Below are 20767 nucleotides of genomic sequence, written 5' to 3'. Positions count from 1 at the left end.
AAATTTTAATAAATATTATTGTTACATTAAAATTTAAATGTAAATCTTAAAATAAAAAATACTAAAATTTCTACTTCTACTTACTGCTTAAATCAATATCAATTTGAAATAACATATCTCGATAGCAATTTCCACTTCAATTAAATTCACATAGATTGTCAAACACTACATAGGACTTCTGTGGACCAGATCTTTAGAAAACTTAAATAAAAATGTATTGTTAAAATTTTAATATATGTACAGAATACGAGTTTCTTGCAAATCGATACTAGGAAAAATTGAAAGTTAAAATCATACCACTTGACATATAGTCTTTAGTTTCACTTCAAAGTTTTCCTAAAACAATATTTTAGTTTTCCTAAGTTTTTTTTTGTTTTTGCGTTTTGCTCCTCTTTTTTTATGTGATCTCTGTGCATTGCTACAGAAGTTATTTCATCTTAGAAATTCTTGTTAAATTTGTGAGAGTTTTTCGTTTTATAGTCCTTTACTGGTACGATGCAAATTGCATTTACATATACATCGGCTAACAAACACTCACACACATACACATATCAACCTAAGTAAAGTCATTCGATCTAACAAATATAAGCACATTTCTTTATATATATATATATAAAAATATATTTTTGCAAATTTTGGTATTGCATTACAAAATTTTATTTCAATTGAATTCTATTTGGAATTCTTGTTAAAAGTAATACACTTGAAATTTTGGTTGTGTTTTCTTTTTTATACGAAGAGTTTCAATCATATCGATGCAGAATACAGAGCTTAGGTATCTCAATTGAATTTTTGTATACCAGCAAAGCCTTCGGTATCTTTTGAACATTTGAAGATATTTATATTGACGTGAGTAGAGTACGATTGGAAAGAGCGTAAATGTTCTCAACAAATATAATATGGGGCCAAGGGTTATTATATTAGACATAGAATTAGAAATGTTTTTGTAATTCTACTCGAGAAGAAGTTTTCAAAAGCAAAAAAAAAAAATTAAATGGCTGCACTATGAAATTTTCCATATAAAATTCCCTAAGCAATTCTCTACTGTCGGCAAAACTTTAGAAAGTTAAATTTTCAATTCAAATTTGGAGGACTTTTCATTTGGGGGTATTTCTATAGTTGGCAGGACCCTCAATGACATCCGGGTTAAATTTCATATCAAAGTTTTCGTCGGCGAAATAAAAACGCCATTTAATAAAATTATTTTTACCGCAAACAAATCGAAAAATTAAATAATCGCGAAAAAGCTGTAAATGACCTTTCCGACCATTCAATGGTTCTAGATATATATCTGACCATTTAATGGTTTCCAATACTATTTGTCCAATTTTTATATTCGTACACAGGGTCGTGGGTTCCAACCAAGTTTCGACCAAAAACCAAAAGTTTTTTCAGCGGTGGATTATCCCAACTCAGTAATGCCGATGAAATTTCTCCTTTGCCATTGAGCTTAACATAGAATCGGGCAGCATTCAGTGATAAGAGAGAAGTTCACCACTGTGGTATCATCCTGGACTGAATAGTCTAAGTGAGCTTGAAATATCGGGCCACCACTATACCTAACATAATCATATTCCACCATATTTTTATACCCTCCATCATAGGATGGGGGTATAATAAGTTTGTCATTCCGTTTGTAACACATCGAAATATTGCTCTAAGACCCCATTAAGTATATATATTCTGGACCGTGGTGAAATTCTGAGGCGATCTGAGCATATCCGTCCGTCCGTCTGTTGAAATCACGCTAACTTCCGAATGAAACAAGCTATCGACTTGAAACTTGGCGCAAGTAGTTGTTATTGATGAAGGTCGGAAAATATTGTAAATGGGTCATATCGGTCCACTTTTACGTATAGCCCCCATATAAACGGACCCCGAAATTTGGCTTTCGAATCCTCTAAGAGAAGCAAATTTTATCCGATCCGGCTGAAATTTGGTACATGTTGTTAGTATATGGTATCTAACAACCATGCAAACATTGGTCCACATCGGTCAATAATTATATATAGCCCCCATATAATCCCCCGATTTGGTTTGCGGAGCCTCTAAGAGAAGCAAATTTTATCCGATCCGGCTGAAATTTGGTACATGGTGTTAGTATATGGTATCTAACAACCATGCAAAAATTGGTCCACATCGGTCAATAATTATGTATAGCCCCCATATAAACCGATCCCCCGATTTGTTTTGCGGAGCCTCTAAGAGAAGCAAATTTCACCCGATCCGGCTGAAATTTGGTACATGGTGTTGGTGTATGGTCTCTAACAACCATGCAAAAATTGGTCAACATCGGTACATAATTATATATAGCAAATTTCACCCGATCCGGCTGAAATTTGGTACATGGTGTTGGTGTATGGTCTCTAACAACCATGCAAAAATTGGTCAACATCGGTACATAATTATATATAGCCCCCATATAAACCTATTGGCTTGCGGAGCCTCTATTTGGCTTGCGGAGCCCTTTGGAAGACAAAAATTCATCTGATTCAGTTGAAATTTGGTACGTGGTGTTAATATATGGCCTCATACACCAATACAAAAATTGGTCGAAATCGGTACAAAAATATATATATAGTCCCATATAAACCGGACCCCCGATTTGGCCTCCGGAGCCCCTTGGAAGAGCAAAATCCATCAGATACGGTTGAAATTTTGGTACGTGATGTTAGTAAATGGTATCCAATAACCAAGCAGGAATTGGTTCATATCAGTCCATAATTATATATAGCCCCCATATAAACCGATCCCCAGATCTGATCCCGGGTGCCTTTCGGAGAAGCAAAATTCATCCGATCTGGTTGAAATTTGGTACGTGGTGGTAGTATATGATATTTAACAACCATGCCAAAAGTGGTCCATATCAGTCCATAATCATATATAGCCCCATATAAACTGATTCCGAGATTTGGTTTTGGAGCCACTTGGAGGAGCAAATTTCATCCGAGTCAGTTGGAATTTGGTACATTGTTCTAGTATATGACCGTTAACAACCATGCCTAACTAGCTCCATATCGGTCTATAGTTATATATATTCCTCATCCCCAATCACACAAAAATTGGTCCATACCAAGTTCAGAATTGTATATAGCCCACATATAAGCGACCCCCATATTTCAATACTGGACCGATACATACCTTTTTTGTCAAATATATACCACGTATGGACTAACTAACAATTTAGAAGTTTTAAGATACCACAACCCAATTAATTCGATTGTGGATGACAGTCTTTCGTAGAAGTTTCTACGCAATCCATGGTGGAGGGTACATAAGATACGGCCTGGCCGAACTGACGGCCGTGTATACTTGTTTTTTTTCTCTTTTTGGTAATAATTAAATGCTCTAAATACATAGATTTTTTTTCTGTTTCAATCACGAAATTAATTGATTAAATTAATTTTTTAATTGACAAATCAAGCACAGGATTTATCATAAATAAAAGGTATATCTAATTAAAAAATTAACTTATTTCTTCCATTGATTCAATTATAAATTTAATTTATTTTTGTCGATAATCTTTATTTTTTATTTATTTACTTAAAATTATTTTACCTTTAGAATTTCGTATAATTTATTTTTCGATTATAATTATGTTGGATTTTTCTTTGAATTTCGGTCAAAATTTAATGCATCATTTAATAGTTTGCAAATAGAAACTAAATATTTCCGAATAAAATTTAATTTTTTTTTGATTGGAAATATTTTTTTTATTTAATTATTATTTATTTAAATATTAATAGAGATATTGAATAATTTAATTAAAAACTAAGAAAATTTCAATAATTTTATTAATTGAATTTATTTTCTAAATTGATTAAAAATTAATTGTATCAGTTAATTTTTTAACTGCCTACGTTTAAGCTTCAATCAACTTTTTAATTGGAAATATTTTGGTAATATTTTCTTCTATGTAAGCATTAAAAGGCTGTGATAAACATGTTCAAGCTTAGTTTTGTTTGCTCGAAGGAATGCGTTTCTAGTCGATTGCAGAGATACAAGAAAATCGAAGAAGAAGAAGAAATAAAGATTTTTCATTTTACAAACAAATTCATCTGGTTTTTGGCTACCAATATTATGCCATACTTTGATTCTTTATATATGTATATATTCTTTGATTTATACTTTCATATGGTATTGGCTCCATAGCCATATTACATACCAAGATCTGTGATTTTTTTAAAATTTTTAAATTGAATAAGTTTTTTATTCCATATCCTCAACGACCCACTTTACTATAATAGAATTTATACTTGCATATTCATCCTTATATGTGTCTATGTAAAATTTGAATAAGTATCTTTGAATATTTTATATAATGATTTCATTGAACTTCCTCCAGTTATCCACTCGAAATGCATGCACTATGCTTTGGAAAAATGACATACGTTGAACAGTACTTTCAAATTTAAATGTTTTTGTAAGTGCTGGTTGAAATATAGTAGAAATGAATAAGACAAACTTATTGAGGAAAGCTTTTTATATTTCAAGTACTGACCCTTATAAATGATGTTTTATGCAAAATTAAAAAAAAAAAAAGTATAGAAAAACAAGTAAAGAAAGACAAAGGAGGGACAGAACTGCCTGTCTCAAACAATTTTTATTTTAAATTGAAAAATGCATCCAAAAATGAATTAATCATAAAAGAAAAGGTAAAGGTGTTTTTAGAAAATGTTAACTCAAAATATCCCAGCAAAGATTTTTAGAGAGAAAATGTTGGTGTGTTTTAGAAAAAGTTAACTGCACGCAGAGAAGGAATATGATCACCCCAACCAGGTTCCAAAAGCAAAATGTTGCTTTTTTACGGAAAACATGTAGCATGTTTGTCGAAGTTCTTTTCTCAAAAATTATGTATCTGATTTCGGAAAGCACGTTATGTTTGACGAAAAAATCATATTTTTGCGACAAACATGCTACGTGGTCGCTGTAAAAAAGTAACATGGTGCTCTTGAAACATGTTTGAGGTGGTCATATTCCTTCCCTGGGTGTAAAATATCATAGCAAAAAAAACTGGAATTCCTTTCCAAGTCGTTCTTCTTAACGCTCATTTGTCTTTATTAGCACTTTCTAAATTATTTTGGTATAATTTATAAAAATTATTTTTCTACTTCATTTAAAAGTTTGGAGATTTACCGGGTACCAAACACAGTAAAGGCAAATAAAACTCTGCAGTTTCCAACAAATATTTGAAAAATTCGCTAATAAATTTTTTCAAAGACTTGTATGTTAATTTGCCATAAAATATATGCAAGTGTTGTTCGAAATGTCTTTACAACGACATAGAAACATGATTGCCACTCGAGCAAAAAATATTCTACCAAAATTTGGAGAGCATTTTATCAAACAAATCTTATTTGGTCAAAATTTTATTTATATAGAAAATTTTGTTAAAATTTTATGTATATAGAAAATTTTGTTAAAATTTTATGTATATACACCCAGAGAAATGATTGGTTGGAATTCGAGTACGACAACAAATAGATTGTGGTGACCCACAATTTTTAATTGTTTGAAATAATTTTTAGTTACTTCCCTTGTTTAATGGTTTCTGTAACCAATATAATAGTTGTGTGACTAAAAGTTGGTACACCCGACCAAATATTGGTCGTTATTTATATATTGCAGTAAGCAACTATTTCAATTTATTCCATCTTGTTGTGATAACTAATTTGTTTTGCCAATGTATCACCAAACCCAACTGAAAGTCTGTATAGCAAATAAGTTAGTTGTGTTAACAGATTTGATAGTTATAAAAGGAATTTGTTGCTATGGACTACATATATGACAACAAATAATCTTTTGTTTCATTAGTTATATAAAAATTAAAGTTAGATTTTTTCATAATTTTTTTAATTCCGGTAGCTGCATTGTAAGTTAAGCATCAAGGTAAGTAAGATAAACATCAAATTGCAACTTACTCTTCATCATTTCCCTTAATTTCTATAAAATTTCTATAGATATCATAGAAAATGTTACCAGTACTGAGGTTGGGAAAGGTAAACATATAGATTGTCTGCTTCATCAGCGGTCTCAAAATTTCAACATTCCCCTGATGCCGATATATAAGAAAAATTTCATGAGCCATGATTGAATCCCAAGTCACACTGAAAATTGATCACATGATTGTGAGTGGTCGAACTAACTGAGCGTGGCCGAACTAACAAAATTAGTGTATGGGCGTGAGTATTGGCGGCAGTTGGGAAAATCCATGTTATTCATTTGCTATGGGACGCGTTCAACGATGATAATGTGGTACTACAACAATTGGAAATACTTGATTGTGCTTTTGAAGATTTTGAAAATCTCCACCTTAGCTATTTCATGGGATTATTTTTTACCGTTCATTAAGGACTTTTTACAAGTTCCTTTTTGGTTAATAACTAGAATATACATTAATATATAATAAAATAAAAACAAAAATGGTGTTTTCTTTAAATTCGCAAGTATTGGTCGTCGGACAATAATTAGTTGGTTGTACAAACGAATGCAATTTTAATGGTTCTGTTGGCTAATTAGACTGTTAATGTACCCAAAATTTAGTTCTTTAAACTACTTTATGTACTGTTGTGCCAGACAACAATTGGTTGCTTCAACAAATTTTGTCGGTTATACTCTGATAGTAGATGGGACCAAATAATTTGGTTGGCAAAAAAATTGGTTGGCACAACAAAGTTGTTTTCTGTGTGTAGAAAATTTTCTCAAAATTTTATTTATATAGAAAATTTTGTAAAAATTTTATTTCTATAGAAACTTTTGTCAAAATGTTATTGCTATAGAAAATTTTGTCCAAATTTCTATAGAAACTATAGAAATTCTTGAGATTTTAGAAACTTTTGTCAAAATTTTATTTCTATAGAAAATTTTATCAAAATTTTATTATTATAGAAAATTTTGTCATCAAAGGATGCTGATGAGGAACGTCGTAAAGGGTGATACGGTCAAAATTTGGTCAATATAAACTTGACGTATTTCTTTCAATTATGCATTTAAAAAATCTGAACACCCCTCATTTTGAAGGCGTGTGTGTAGAATGTTGCTCCTATTTTGATTTTGGAATTCACTCTTCAGTTGCCAAAATGCCGTCCAAGCAAGAAGAGCAGCGTATCAAAATTTTGCTCGCGCATCGCGAAAATCCGAGCTACTCGCACGCAAGGCTGGCAAAATCGCTAAAAGTTGCCAAATCAACCGTTACAAATGTAATTAAAGTGTTTGGGGAACGTTTGTCGACAGCCAGGAAGTCTGGATCGGGGGGAAATCGAAAACCGGAATCCGCTGAGACGACAAAGAGAGTTGCCGGTAGTTTCAAGCGAAACCCTAACCTCTCTCTCCGAGATGCCGCAAATAAGCTGGGTGTGTCGTCTACAACCGTGCATGGAGCCAAAAAACGAGCCGGACTATCGACTTACAAGAAGGTAGTGACTCCAAATCGCGATGATAAAGAAAATACGACGGCCAAAGCGCGATCCCGTAGGCTGTACACGACGATGCTGACGAAGTTTGACTGCGTGGTAATGGACGACGAAACCTACGTCAAATCCGACTACAAGCAGCTTCCGGGACAGGAGTTTTATACGGCAAAAGGAAGGGTAAAGGTAGCAGATATTTTCAAGCACATAAAACTGTCAAAGTTCGCAAAGAAATATCTGGTTTGGCAAGCCATCTGTACCTGTGGCTTGAAAAGCAGAATTTTCATAGCTTCCGGGACTGTCAACCAAGAAATTTACGTGAAAGAGTGTTTGAATAAACGTCTGCTGCCTTTCCTGAAGAAACACGGTTGTTCCGTACTGTTTTGGCCGGATTTGACATCTTGCCATTACGGTAAAAAGGCCATGGAGTGGTACGCCGCCAACAACGTGAAGGTTGTTCCCAAGGACAAGAACCCTCCCAACACACCAGAGCTCCGCCCAATTGAGAAATACTGGGCTATTGTCAAGTGGAACCTAAAGAAGACCAAAAAAACTGCTAAGGACGAGCAGCAGTTCAAGTTAAATTGGCTTTCTGCGGCGAAGAAGGTGGACAAGGTGGCTGTACAAAATCTGATGGCAGGTGTCAAGCGTGAGGACCAGCAATTCGGATTTGGAAAAGCGAAAGCCTAACTGAATATTTTTACTAATTGAACTTGAAAAAGAAATTTAATTTGATTTTTTAAATAAACGATTTCACCGATTTACACGCGTTTTCCCTTGACCAAATTTTGACCGTATCACCCTTATCTTTGTTTTAAGCTGAAATCAAAACAACAAATATTATTGGAGAACAAACCAACAATAACAAAAAATTGTATTTCTATAGAAAATGTTGTCAAAATTTTATTTCTATAGCAAATTTTGTCAAAATTTTATTCCTATCGAAAATTTTGTCCAAATTTTATTTCTATAAAAAACTTTTGTGAAAATTTTATTTCTATAGAAAATTTTGTGAAAATTTTATTTCTATAGAAAATTTTGTCAAAATTTTATTTCTATAGAAAATTTTGTCAAAATTTTATTTCTATAGAAAATTTTGTCAAAATTGTATTTCTATAGAAAATTTTGTCATCTTTTTATTTCTATAGAAAATTTTTTCAAAATTTGATTTCTATAGAAATTTTTTTCAAAATTTTATTTCTATTGAATATTTTGTCAAAATTTTATTTTTATGGAAAAATTTGTCAAAATTTTATTTCTATAGAAAATTGTGTCAAAATTTTTTATTTCTATAGAAAATTTTGTCAAAATTTTATTTCTATAGAAAATTTTGTCAAAATTTTATTTCTATAGAAAATTTTGTCAAAATTTTATTTCTATAGAAAATTTTGTCAAAATTTTATTTCTATAGAAAATGTAGTCAAAATTTTATTTCTATAGAAAATTTTGTCAAATATTTATTTCTATAGAAAATTTTTTCAAAATTTTATTTCTATAGAAAATTTTGTCAAAATTTTATTTCTATAGAAAATTTTTTCAACTTTGTATTTCTATAGAAAATTTTTTTAAATTTTATTTCTATAGAAAATTTCAAAAATTTATTTCTATAGAAAATTTTGTCAACATTTTATTTCTATAAAAAATTTTGTCAAAATTTTATTTCTATAGAACATTTTGTCAACATTTTTGTCAACTTTTTATTTCTATAGAAAAATTTTTCAAAATTTTATTTCTATAGAAACTTTAGTCAAAATTCTATTTCTAAGGGAACTTTAGTCAAAATTTTATTTCTATAAAAAAATTTGTCAAAATTCTATTTCTATAGAATTCTTTGTCAACATTTTATTTCTATAGAAAATATTGTCAAGTTTTATTTTTACATGCAATTATTATCACAATGGATAGATAATGATTTATATAAAAGTTTGTGAAGTATCTCTTAGATGAAATGGAATATTGCGATGGTGACATGTCCAGTCTGAAGAAACTGCCGATAATTTGCCGGGAAGTGCTTGGTGTGTGATAACTTTTGTTGGATTTGGTTGATCTTGAAACACCCTTACAGCGATCGTATTTTTGGAGCATTTCTTTTGATCAATAGACACGAGCCTTTTTAGGACGATTGACAAATTGTGTGGGATCCAAAGCGAACAAAATTGTTTGACGGCAAAATGTTCATTCAATATTGAATATATGCTGGTCCCACTAATGCCTATGGTTGTCCCAATTTCACAATAGATTACATGACGATCTGGCAATATCAGTTGGCGCATCAATGATTTCCAAAACAATTGACTTGACCTTCACGAAATTCATTTGGAGTGAACTACGACCTCGCTTGAATTCACTATACCATCGGTAAACACATGTTCATGATAGCCAAAAATTGAAAAATATACGACGCCCTGTGTGGATTTTATCCACGTCGAGAATTGTAAAAAATTGTCTCACGAAAATGTTTACGATTTATTTATTTATTTATTTTTTTTTTTGAGGGATGAATCTTTTATGTTGTTGTCAACAACACAAATAGTCTCGTATGTACAAATATTCTTAGTACGTGTAACCTCAAAAATGTGAAGCTGTACGGTAAAGCTGTCAGTGGGCATATTGATAACCAGGCAAACCTCGCATAATTATGTCAATCCGTTAGAAAATTATTTTTTTTTTTTTTCGATTTACTTGAAATTACAGATACTTAATAAAGGAAAAGTGATGTTTATACAGAAAATTTATTAAAGCAAAGTCGACTATCGAAAACTTCTTTTCAGGAGGTTCAAGTGTATTTTGTGAAAATTTTATTTCTATAGAAATAAAAAAAAAATATTATAATTTTATTGCTGTAACAATTTTGTCCAATTTTGTCAATAGAAAATTTTGTCAAAATTTTATTTATTTAGAAAATTGTGTCAAAATTTTATATATTTAGAAAATTTTGTCTAAATTTTATTTCTATAGAAAATTTTGTTAAAATTTTATTTCTTTCGAAAATTTTGTCAAAATTTTATTTTTATAGAAAATTTGGTCAAAATTTTATTTTTATAGAAAATTTTGTCAACATTTTATTTCTATAGAATACTTTGTTACAATTTTATTTTCTATAGAAAGTTTTGTAACAGTTTTATGTCTTTGGTACCAAAAAGTAGAAAATCGAAAATTCTAGAATTCTACTATGATTATAGGTCTACAAAAGTCCGTGTTTTCGTATAGAGCCCATATAAACTATAGAAAATTTTGTTCAAATTTTATTTCTTTCGAAAATTTTGTCAAAATTTTATTTTTATAGAAAATTTGGTCAAAATTTTATTTTTATAGAAAATTTTGTCAACATTTTATTTCTATAGAATACTTTGTTACAATTTTATTTTCTATAGAAAGTTTTGTAACAGTTTTATGTCTTTGGTACCAAAAAGTAGAAAATCGAAAATTCTAGAATTCTACTATGATAATAGGTCTACAAAAGTCCGTGTTTTCGTATAGAGCCCATATAAACCGATCTTCCGATTAGACTTCTTGGGTGGCTTCTAGCCACCGCAAGTTTTATCCCATTGTGCTGATTTGTAGGATTTTTTTAATTTATTCGGCATATATACACTCAGTCTATTGGCTAGGCACATTTTGGTTAGGCTGCACTAGGGTTTTCCAATCGAACAAAAAATTTCGATTTATTGGGGCAAAATGTTTAAAATATGCAACACAAACAATTATAATAAGGCTGAATATGAGAACAAAACTCGATATATGAATGCCACACAAATTAACGCAAAAAACCTTATGGATCGAATTTTCATTTGCGATCTCTGATGAATCGCAACAAAATTCATCCATTTCTAAAGTTGTTGGTGAAATTAGGCAATGGATAATTTTATATTTATTAGTAGTCCTGTTTAACATACGAATATTAAATAATTATAAAATATAATAGGTAGGAACTTGCTTCAATAGATTATTTATAAATATTTATAATTTTCTGCCTTTTCTGCCTTTTCTACATCTTATAGCCAGTCTAATGTATTAACATAAAAACTTATAGAAGAGTTTTGATAGTGAAAAAGAAAAAAGAGTTGAATTTCAATAATAAAGGCTCGTCGGTTCCTGGGTTTTCAATTTTTATTCGCTCCCCCTTCCCCATCCGCCATTCAACTTCAAAGTTTATTGAATAACATTGAAATGCAATTCAGTGAAATGGCAAAATACAGACCGCCCAGTGGGAAAGATCACGGCATTTACAGGCCATGTTAACAATGCAGAAGGCCCTATTGTATCATGGTTTCATCGTGGTGATATGGTTTGCATGCCCGTCTTGCATACAAAGGGTCGTGGGTTCCATTCCATTTTCGACCGAATACCAAAACGATGTTTAGCAATATTCATTGCTTCTAAACTCATGCACCCTTAACTACTTCAGTAAGTCAATTAGTGTAACAGGGCTGGTTTCTGTGAGGCCTACGTAGATTCAAAATTCGTAACACAATGAATGTCTTCTAATAACTATACAGAGCTCTTTACGGCATGAAGCATGCCTAATTCCGAGAGGCCTCTCATATTTTCCCCCCTGGGCGACCGAATGCAAAATGCGGATGGATGAGTGAGTGCATTAGTATGTGGGTGTCAGTGTGAGTGCGCGCAAATTCACAGGAGTATGGTCACAAATACAAATATGTACCCACTCCTCATGAACAAGCAAACAGCGTGTATTTGTTTAAGCCGAACAAGAGTCAAAGGAGTTTTAAATAATGCGACTATGTTGTTGAAATTTGGTTGGAAGCATTTCATTGATGATGACATAAATATATTTCTGTTTTAAGTATTTTCCAGCCATCATGGTGCAATAGTTAGTATGCCCGTCTTGCAGTCATGGGTTCAATCCCAGTTTCGATCAAACACTAGAAAATATTTCAGCGGTGGAGTATCGCATCACATTAATGCTGGTGATATTTCTGAGTGTTTTAAAGTTTCTCTATGTGGTTTCACCACAAAATGAAACGTCATTCCAACTCGGCATTAAAAAGGACGTCGTTAACATTAAGCTAAACATGGAACCGACCAGCATTCATTGACTAGAGAGAAGTTCAACATGTGTGGGACCACAATAAAGTGAATAGTTTAAGTGAGCCAACTAATACCTAATCACCTAAGTAGTATTGTATCATAAGTTATTTAATGCTGGTCGCCAGATGTTACTTCCAGAGCAGATAATTTTATAAAAATTTTGGAAACTAAGCTAAAAAAATATGTCAACTTTTAAAGATTTTGTCTTTAAAATGCATTTACCATTTTTGATGTGCATTCGACTGTTATTGTACGAAGTACATTAGTACTGGTATAATAATATAATGGCTTATTTATAAGCCTATTATAACTGATTGTTATAGTGTTATGAAATTCATAAAAGTGTTGTCCAAAAAGCTAACTGCTATTTCGGATTTCCCCATCCTCATCGGTTCCCTTAAAAAACTATTTCGTCTTTATTATATCCTCCACAATAGGATGGGGGTATATTAACTTTGTCATTCCGTTTATAACACATGGAAATATTGTTCTAAGGCCCCATAATGTATATATATTCTGGGTCGTGGTGAAATTCTGAGTCGATCTAAGCATGTCCGTCTGTCTGTCCGTCTGTTGAAATCACCCTAACTTCCGAAAGAAACGCGCTATCGACTTGAAACTTGGCATAAGTAGTTGTCATTAATGTAGGACGGTATTGCAAATGGGCCATATTGGACCAATTTTACGTATAGCCCCCATATAAACCGACCCCCAGATTTGGCCTTAAAGAAGCAAATTTCATCCGATCCGTTTGAAATTTGGTATGTGGTGTTAGTATGTGCTCTCTAACAACCATGCAAAAAATTGGTCCATATCGGTCCCCAGAATTGCTTTGCGGGGCCTCTTAAAGAAGCAAATTTCATCCGATCCGTTTGAAAATTTGGTATGTGGTGTTAGTATATGGTCTCTACCAACCATGCAAAAATTGGTCCATATCGGTCCATGATTATATAGCCCCCATATAAACCGATTCTCAGATTTGAATTCCGGAGCATCTTGGAGGAGCAAAATTCACCTGATCCGGTTGAAATTTGGTGTGTGTGGTGTTAAAATATGGTGTCTAACAACCATGCAAAAATTGGTCCATATCGGTCCATAATTATATATCCCCCATATAAACCAGTCCCCAGATTTGAATTCCGAAGCCTCTTGGAAGAGCAAAGTTCATCCGATCCGTTTGAAATTTGGTACGTCGTGTAAGTGTAGGGTCTATAATAACCATGCAAAAACTTGTCCATATCGGTCCATAATTATATATAACCCCCATTTAAACCGATCCCCAAATTTGACCTCCGAAACCTCTTGGAGGATCAAAATTTATCCGATTCGGTTGAAATTTGGTACATTACGCTATTATATGGCCGCTAACAACCATGCCAAAGTTGGTCCATATCGGTCTGTAGTTATATATAGCCGATCCCCAATCACACAAAAATTGGCCCATATCTCCAAAAATAATCTACCAATAATCATTTTTATAGAAAATGTTGTCAACATTTTATTTATATAGAAAAATTTTCTAAATTTTATTTCTAGAGAAAGTTTTGTTTCTATAGAAAATTTTGTCAATATTTTATTTCTATAGAAAATTTTGTCAAAATTTTACTTCTTTAGAAAATTTTGTCAAAATTTTATTTCAAATTTTATTGTATAGAAAATCTTGTCAAATTTTTATTTCTATAGAAAATTTTGTTAAAATTTTATTTCTATAGAAAATTTTGTCAACATTTTATTTCTATAGGAAATTTTGTTAAAATTTTATTTCTACAGAAAATTTTGTCAAAATTTTATTTCTATAGAAATTCAAAATTTTATTTCTAAGGAAAATTTTGTCAACATTTTATTTCTATAGAAAATTTTGTCAAAATTTTATATCTATAGAAAAATTTTGTCAAAATTTTATTTCAATAGAAAATTTTGTCAAACTTTTATTTGTATAGAAAATCTTGTCAAAATTTTATTTCTATAGAAAATTTTGTTAAAATTTTATTTCTATAGAAAATTTTGTCAAAATTTTATTTCTATAGAAACATTTGTCACAATTTTATTTCTATAGAAAATGTTGCTAAAATTTTATCTCTACAGAAAATTTTGTCAAAATTTTATTTTTATATAAACATTTGTCAAAATTTTATTTCTGTAGAAAATTTTATCAAAATTTTATTTCTACAGAAAATTTTGTCAAAATTTTATTTCTATGGAAAATTTTGTCAAAATTTTATTTCTCTAGAAAATTTTGTCAAAATTTTATTTCTATAGAAACATTTGTCACAATTTTATTTCTATAGATACATTTATCACAATTTTATTTCTATAGAAAATTTTGTCAAAATTTTATATAGAAATAAAATTTTGTTAAAATGTTATTTCTACAGAAATTTTTATCAAAATTTTATTTCTATAAAAAATTTTGTCAAAATTTTCAGCCTGTTTCTGTATGTCGTTCGAGCTAAATCGATCGACTGAAATGAGGAAAACAGCTGAATTTATAACCAAAAGTCAGCTCTTTCTATGAACTTCAGTCGATCGATAGAGCTCGTTCGACATAGAGAAACAGGCTGTTTATTTCTATAGAAACATTTGTCACAATTTTATTTCTATAGATACATTTGTCACAATTTTATTTCTATAGAAAATTTTGTCAAAATTTTATTTCAATGGAAAATTTTGTCAAAATTTTATTTCTATAGAAAATTTTGTCAAAATTTTATTTCTATAGAAAATTTTGTTAAAATTTTATTTCTATAGAAAATTTTGTCAAAATTTTATTTCTCTAGAAAATTTTGTCAAAATTTTATTTCTATAGAAAATTTTGTCAAAATTTTATTTCTCTAGAAAATTTTGTCAAAATTTTATTTCTATAGAAAATTTTGTTAAAATTTTATTTCTAAAGAAAATTTTGCCAAAATTTTATTTCTATAGAAAATTTTGTCAAAATTTTATTTTTATATAAATATTATCACAATTTTATATCTATAGAAAATTTTGTCAAAATTTTATTTCTATAAAAAATTTTGTCAAAATTGTATTTCCATAATTATATAGGCATATAAACCTATCCCCAGATTTGACCTCCGGAGCATCTTGGAAGAGCAAAATTCACCCGATCCCGTTGAAATTTGGTTCGTGGTGTTGAAATATAGTATCTAACATCCATGCAAAAATTGGTTCATATCGGTCCGTGATTATATATAGCCCCCATATAAACCGATCCCCAAATTTGAATTCCGAAGCCTCTTGGAGCAGCGAAGTTCATCCGATCCAGTTGAAATTTGGTACGTCGTGTAAGTGTATTGTCTATAATAACCATGCAAAAATTGGTCCATATCGTTTCATAATTATATATAACCCCCTTTTAAACCGATCCCCAAATTTGACCTCCGAAACTTCTTGGAGGACTAAAATTCATTCGATTCGGTTGAAATTTGGTACATTACGCCAGTATATGGCCGCTAACAACCATGCCAAAGTTGGTCCAAAGCGGTCTGTAGTTATATATATAGCCGATCCCCAATCACACAAAAATTGGTCCATATCTCCAAAAATATTCTACCAACATTTTATTTGTATAGAAAATTTGGTCAAAATGTTATTTCTACAGAAAAATTTTGAAAATTTTATTTCTATAGAAAATTTTGTCAAAATTTTATTTCTATAGAAAAATTTTCAAAATTTTATTACTAGAGAAAATTTTGTTTCTATAGAAAATTTTGTCAAAATTTTATTTCCATAGACAATTTTGTCAAAATTTTATTTCTATAGAAAATTTTGTCAAAATTTTATTTCTATAGAAAATTTTGTCAAAATTTTATTTCATTACATGTTAGCCTGATACCGAAACAGGCAATTGACGTCCAAATGCATTATATCTAATTATACAATTATTTTTCGAGCTTTATGGACAGATATAGATTAAGGAACATGGTTAATAGAGCCATTGAAAAGAAAACGCCAGATACCAATCTATACACGCCTGGACTGTACATGTTTCGGTTCGGGCGAATGAACCTTTCCACAGCCTTTAGTATAGATCTGGCTGGGAGAGATAACTCAATTTTGGGCCCTTTATGCTAACTCCTTATGGAGAAAACATTTGGGAAATTTCCTCTTACAAATTGAATCATCTTTTCTCCCACTGTACATCATCTTTTCATATAACTTACAAGTCCCTTAATCTTATTTTTATTTCGTTTTGTTACATAGTAATGCAACAACACGAAATTTTTATTTTTAGAAAGCTAATTTGTTAGAATTCACCTAAGTGGTGAACAGTCGAACAATGCTTATTGTTTCTACAGTCAACTACAACATATGACAATTAACAGAAACTGGTTTCCAGGATACAACAACAATTCTAACGCGTACATTAGTCGTGTTTTTCCTAGTTTTACGACGGGCTCATCGTTGCTTATTATATTACATGTTAGCCTGATACCGAAACAGGCAATTGACGTCCAAATGCATTATATCTAATTATACAATTATTTTTCGAGCTTTATGGACAGATATAGATTAAGGAACATGGTTAATAAAGCCATTGAAAAGAAAACGCCAGATACCAATCTATACACGCCTGGACTGTACATGTTTCGGTTCGGGCGAATGAACCTTTCCACAGCCTTTAGTATAGATCTGGCTGGGAGAGATAACTCAATTTTGGGCCCTTTATGCTAACTCCTTATGGAGAAAACATTTGGGAAATTTCCTCTTACAAATTGAATCATATTTTCTCCCACTGTACATCATCTTTTCATATAACTTACAAGTCCCTTAATCTTATTTTTATTTCGTTTTGTTACATAGTAATGCAGATCTATACTAAAGGCTGTGGAAAGGTTCATTCGCCCGAACCGAAACATGTACAGTCCAGGCGTGTATAGATTGGTATCTGGCGTTTTCTTTTCAATGGCTCTATTAACCATGTTCCTTAATCTATATCTGTCCATAAAGCTCGAAAAATAATTGTATAATTAGATACAATTTTATTTCTATAGAAAATTTTGTCAAAACTTTATTTCTATAGAAAATTTTGTCAAAATTTTATTTCAATAGAAAATTTTGTCAAAATTTTATTTCAATAGAAAATTTTGTTAAAATTTTATTATATATCCCGTATGGACTAACTTACAATTTAGAAGACGGTGTTTAGAAGTTTTAAGATACCTTGCCATCGGCAAGTTTTACCGCAACCCAAGTAATTCGATTGTGGTTGACAGTCTTTCGTAGACGTTTGTACGCAATTCATGGTGGACGGTACATAAGATCCGGACTGGCCGTATATACTTGTTTCAGAGTAAAACATCTTCATTTATTGCATTTCTTAGCAATCAATATCTAGATAGAAAGTTGTTCGTCCAAATTAACTCTCTAATGCACAAGACTGCCTTTAGGCGGCCTTCGTAAAACACACCTAATAACAACAAAAATGGGTAAAAAAAACTAAACTTTGTGAAAATTTTGTAAGAGATTTTTTCAGCATATACTGAGTTTTATTGTATACATTTTTGCTTCCTTCGTTTTCTTGCTTTGGAGTGATAAACCTTGATTATTTTATTAGAAGGACTATCAATGGATTATTGGAAGGTTAATTGCACGTGTTTTTTGCTTAGTTTATACCAAGCTTTAAATTTCCCTACTATTTACGATTATGATCATTTGCTATTGTATATACGTACATATATAATGTACTTCGTTCGTTTCGTGCATCCAGAGAAGGAATATGATCACCTCAAACATGTTTCAAGAGCACCATGTTACTTTTTCACAGCGACCATGTGACATTTTGGTCGCAAAAATATTCTTTTCTTGTCACCCAGAGAAGGATTATGATCACCTCAAACATGTTTCAAGAGCACCATGTTACTTTTTCACGGCGACCATGTGACATTTTGGTCGCAAAAATATTCTTTTCTCGTCACACATAACATACATGCTTTCCGAAATCAGATATATGATTTCCGAGAAAATAACATGGTTTCGACAAACATATTACATGTTTTCCGTTAAAAAGTAAAATTGTGCTCTTGAAACATAGATTGGGGTGATCATATTCCTTTTCTGCGTGTGGTATTAACATAAATTTTAATTTTAAATTTTAAACTAACTTTAATCAAAGAACATCAATCTTTAATATTACGATTTTTTTTTCTTTTAGTGTACATAATTATGATATAATAGTACACCCTAATATTAAAAATTGAACAAAATATCTCACATAAAACGGCACATTCTTCTCGAATGACTGCCGAATCCATAGCCATGCACACACACACACACACGCAAAGTCATAACGCCACACAAAACGAATGCAAGTTGACGTCGATGTCGGGCTGATGATTTCAAAAAGTGACTGAGTATAGAGTAGTGGATAAAGGTGGTGGTAGTGGTAGTAGTAGTATTAGTGTGGTAGCATTTGAAAGAGCAAAGGGAAATGAGAATGGGAATTGCTTTCAAGATTATGGTGATGATGATGATTGTTGAAGCAAATAATGAAGTTTTCACTTACCGGAAGTACAAAGTAAAACGATTGCTGAATAAGCGATTAATCCTGAAGGGCACCACCACGATGACATTATGTTGCTGCACCAAAAGGCTCTTATTGTTGCTGATATTTGTAATAGTTGTTGATGACGATGGTAACGAAGACGAGGACGACGAGGTAACGGTTACCAGCCCCAGATAAAGTATGAGACTAACGATGATGACTCAGTTGTTGCTCTTTGAATGTAAAATACAAAAAGCCATGATATTTTGTGGCAAGAATATTTCTGTTTTGGGGCATATTCGAACACAACACGCGTTAAGCTTCAACTTTCCGGGATGTTACATTTCCATAGGATTTGTGTTAGTAGAAAATACAAATGCAATATAAAAGATATCTAGAAACGTTTTTTTTTTTTTTGTGAGGCAACAAAAATTTAAAAGAGTTTATAAAGATACATTTGTAGAATTTATAAAAGCAGAACTGGTTTTTTTATTATTGGTGATTTGTTGATTTTGCAAGGAAGAAAGCAATCTTAGTTGTTTTTTTTTTTGGGTGGGTTAAATTGCGTTTTTCTATTTTTTATTCAACTTTTTATAATATCAGTTTTTTTTTGTTATTATTCCATATCATTTAAAGCCTTTGCTTTTTTTTATTTCCCAAGCCAAACCTCTAAAGTATTACCATGCGCCCGAACAAGACAATAAGGCAACTTGGGCATGTCTGCCATAATAACATTGTTCTCATCACCGACAGCCAGCTTTAACTCCTGCTTCAATAGTAGCATCCTCATCATCATCATGATCATGTAAAAGTCCTGATAGATGTAACTATGTAGTCTTTCTAGCAAAGAGCATTCTGTAACAACAATAACAACATTCCTGTTGTTGTTTCAACATTGTCTAAACGTGTCTATTGCTACATCACACATAGTAGTTTACTTGGCTGAGAATGCAAGGATATGTTCTGTTGCATCAGCATGATGGCTTTATGTGGCTTGTGGTATGCCAGAGAAGACCAAAGGAGACCACATTACCAGTACCTCCAAAAACAAAAAAAAAAACACAAAAAACAGGGAATGGCAGACAGCAAATTGAGTCCCCTTCAAGTTCGACGACAACGACAAGGACTAGGACTACTTAGTGATGAGGAAACATGCGAATGAAATGTTAAAACAACAGCTTGTAAACATTAACTCAAATTGACATAAAATGCATTAGAAGTGGTTTTCAATGCAACAGTGGTTGGTAGGCACGAACCGGTAACATATAAAAGCAACAGAAGTGGGTACCACCAGCTCTAGAGTTCTAAGGACGATAGTTAGTTAGTTGTTCTTCAAGGGCCTTCTCTACAAACAAATTTGGACGTGTGTGTCTAGTGGCAGTGAAAACTTTACTAACAATGAATAAAGTCTTCTGGGAAACGTTTCATGGATGATGCCGTGAAATGTATGCTTCCTTTTCAAAGGATAGGGAGTTTATCAAAGCCGGCTTATCAGAAAAACCACAAATGTCTAAAAAGTTTTTAAACTTCCTATTTTATATTTTTTTATTATAATAAAAAAAATTTGTTACTTATAATTTACAAAAAAACTTTCACTTTACACGTTTTTTCTAAAAAAAATATCAACACTTTTTTTTTGCATATAAAAAAACAAATAAATCAAAAATAATTCCTTTTTCCACGTTTTAAATTTGAAATTTCCGTTATTATTTCATACGAAAAAAACACCCGCGTTTCATTGATTGTTTACATGTTATTGTAGTTGTTGTTATTGTTATTCGACCCATAGCGGCCCTTTATAAAGCTTCATTTATTTCTGTTT

At 31.4% G+C, this 20767-nt stretch overlaps 1 protein-coding gene across 1 annotated transcript in view; it reads right to left on the bottom strand.

The window, feature by feature from the left end:
* Positions 1–19386, bottom strand: part of CARPA (Carbonic anhydrase-related protein A) — a 111397-nt gene extending 92011 nt beyond the window's left edge. Inside the window, exon 1 of the mRNA XM_075300198.1 lies at positions 18967–19386. Within this exon, the coding sequence (XP_075156313.1) occupies positions 18967–19033 (67 nt within the window). The 5' untranslated portion in view covers positions 19034–19386. The remainder of the gene's footprint in view (positions 1–18966) is intronic.
* Positions 19387–20767: the final 1381 nt, after the last annotated feature.

This window comes from Haematobia irritans, chromosome 3 (genome assembly GCF_050003625.1).
Source record: "Haematobia irritans isolate KBUSLIRL chromosome 3, ASM5000362v1, whole genome shotgun sequence".
Taxonomy (NCBI): Eukaryota; Metazoa; Arthropoda; class Insecta; order Diptera; family Muscidae; genus Haematobia; species Haematobia irritans.
Note: the sequence above shows the minus strand (reverse complement) of the source record. Positions and strands in the feature narration are given on the sequence as shown.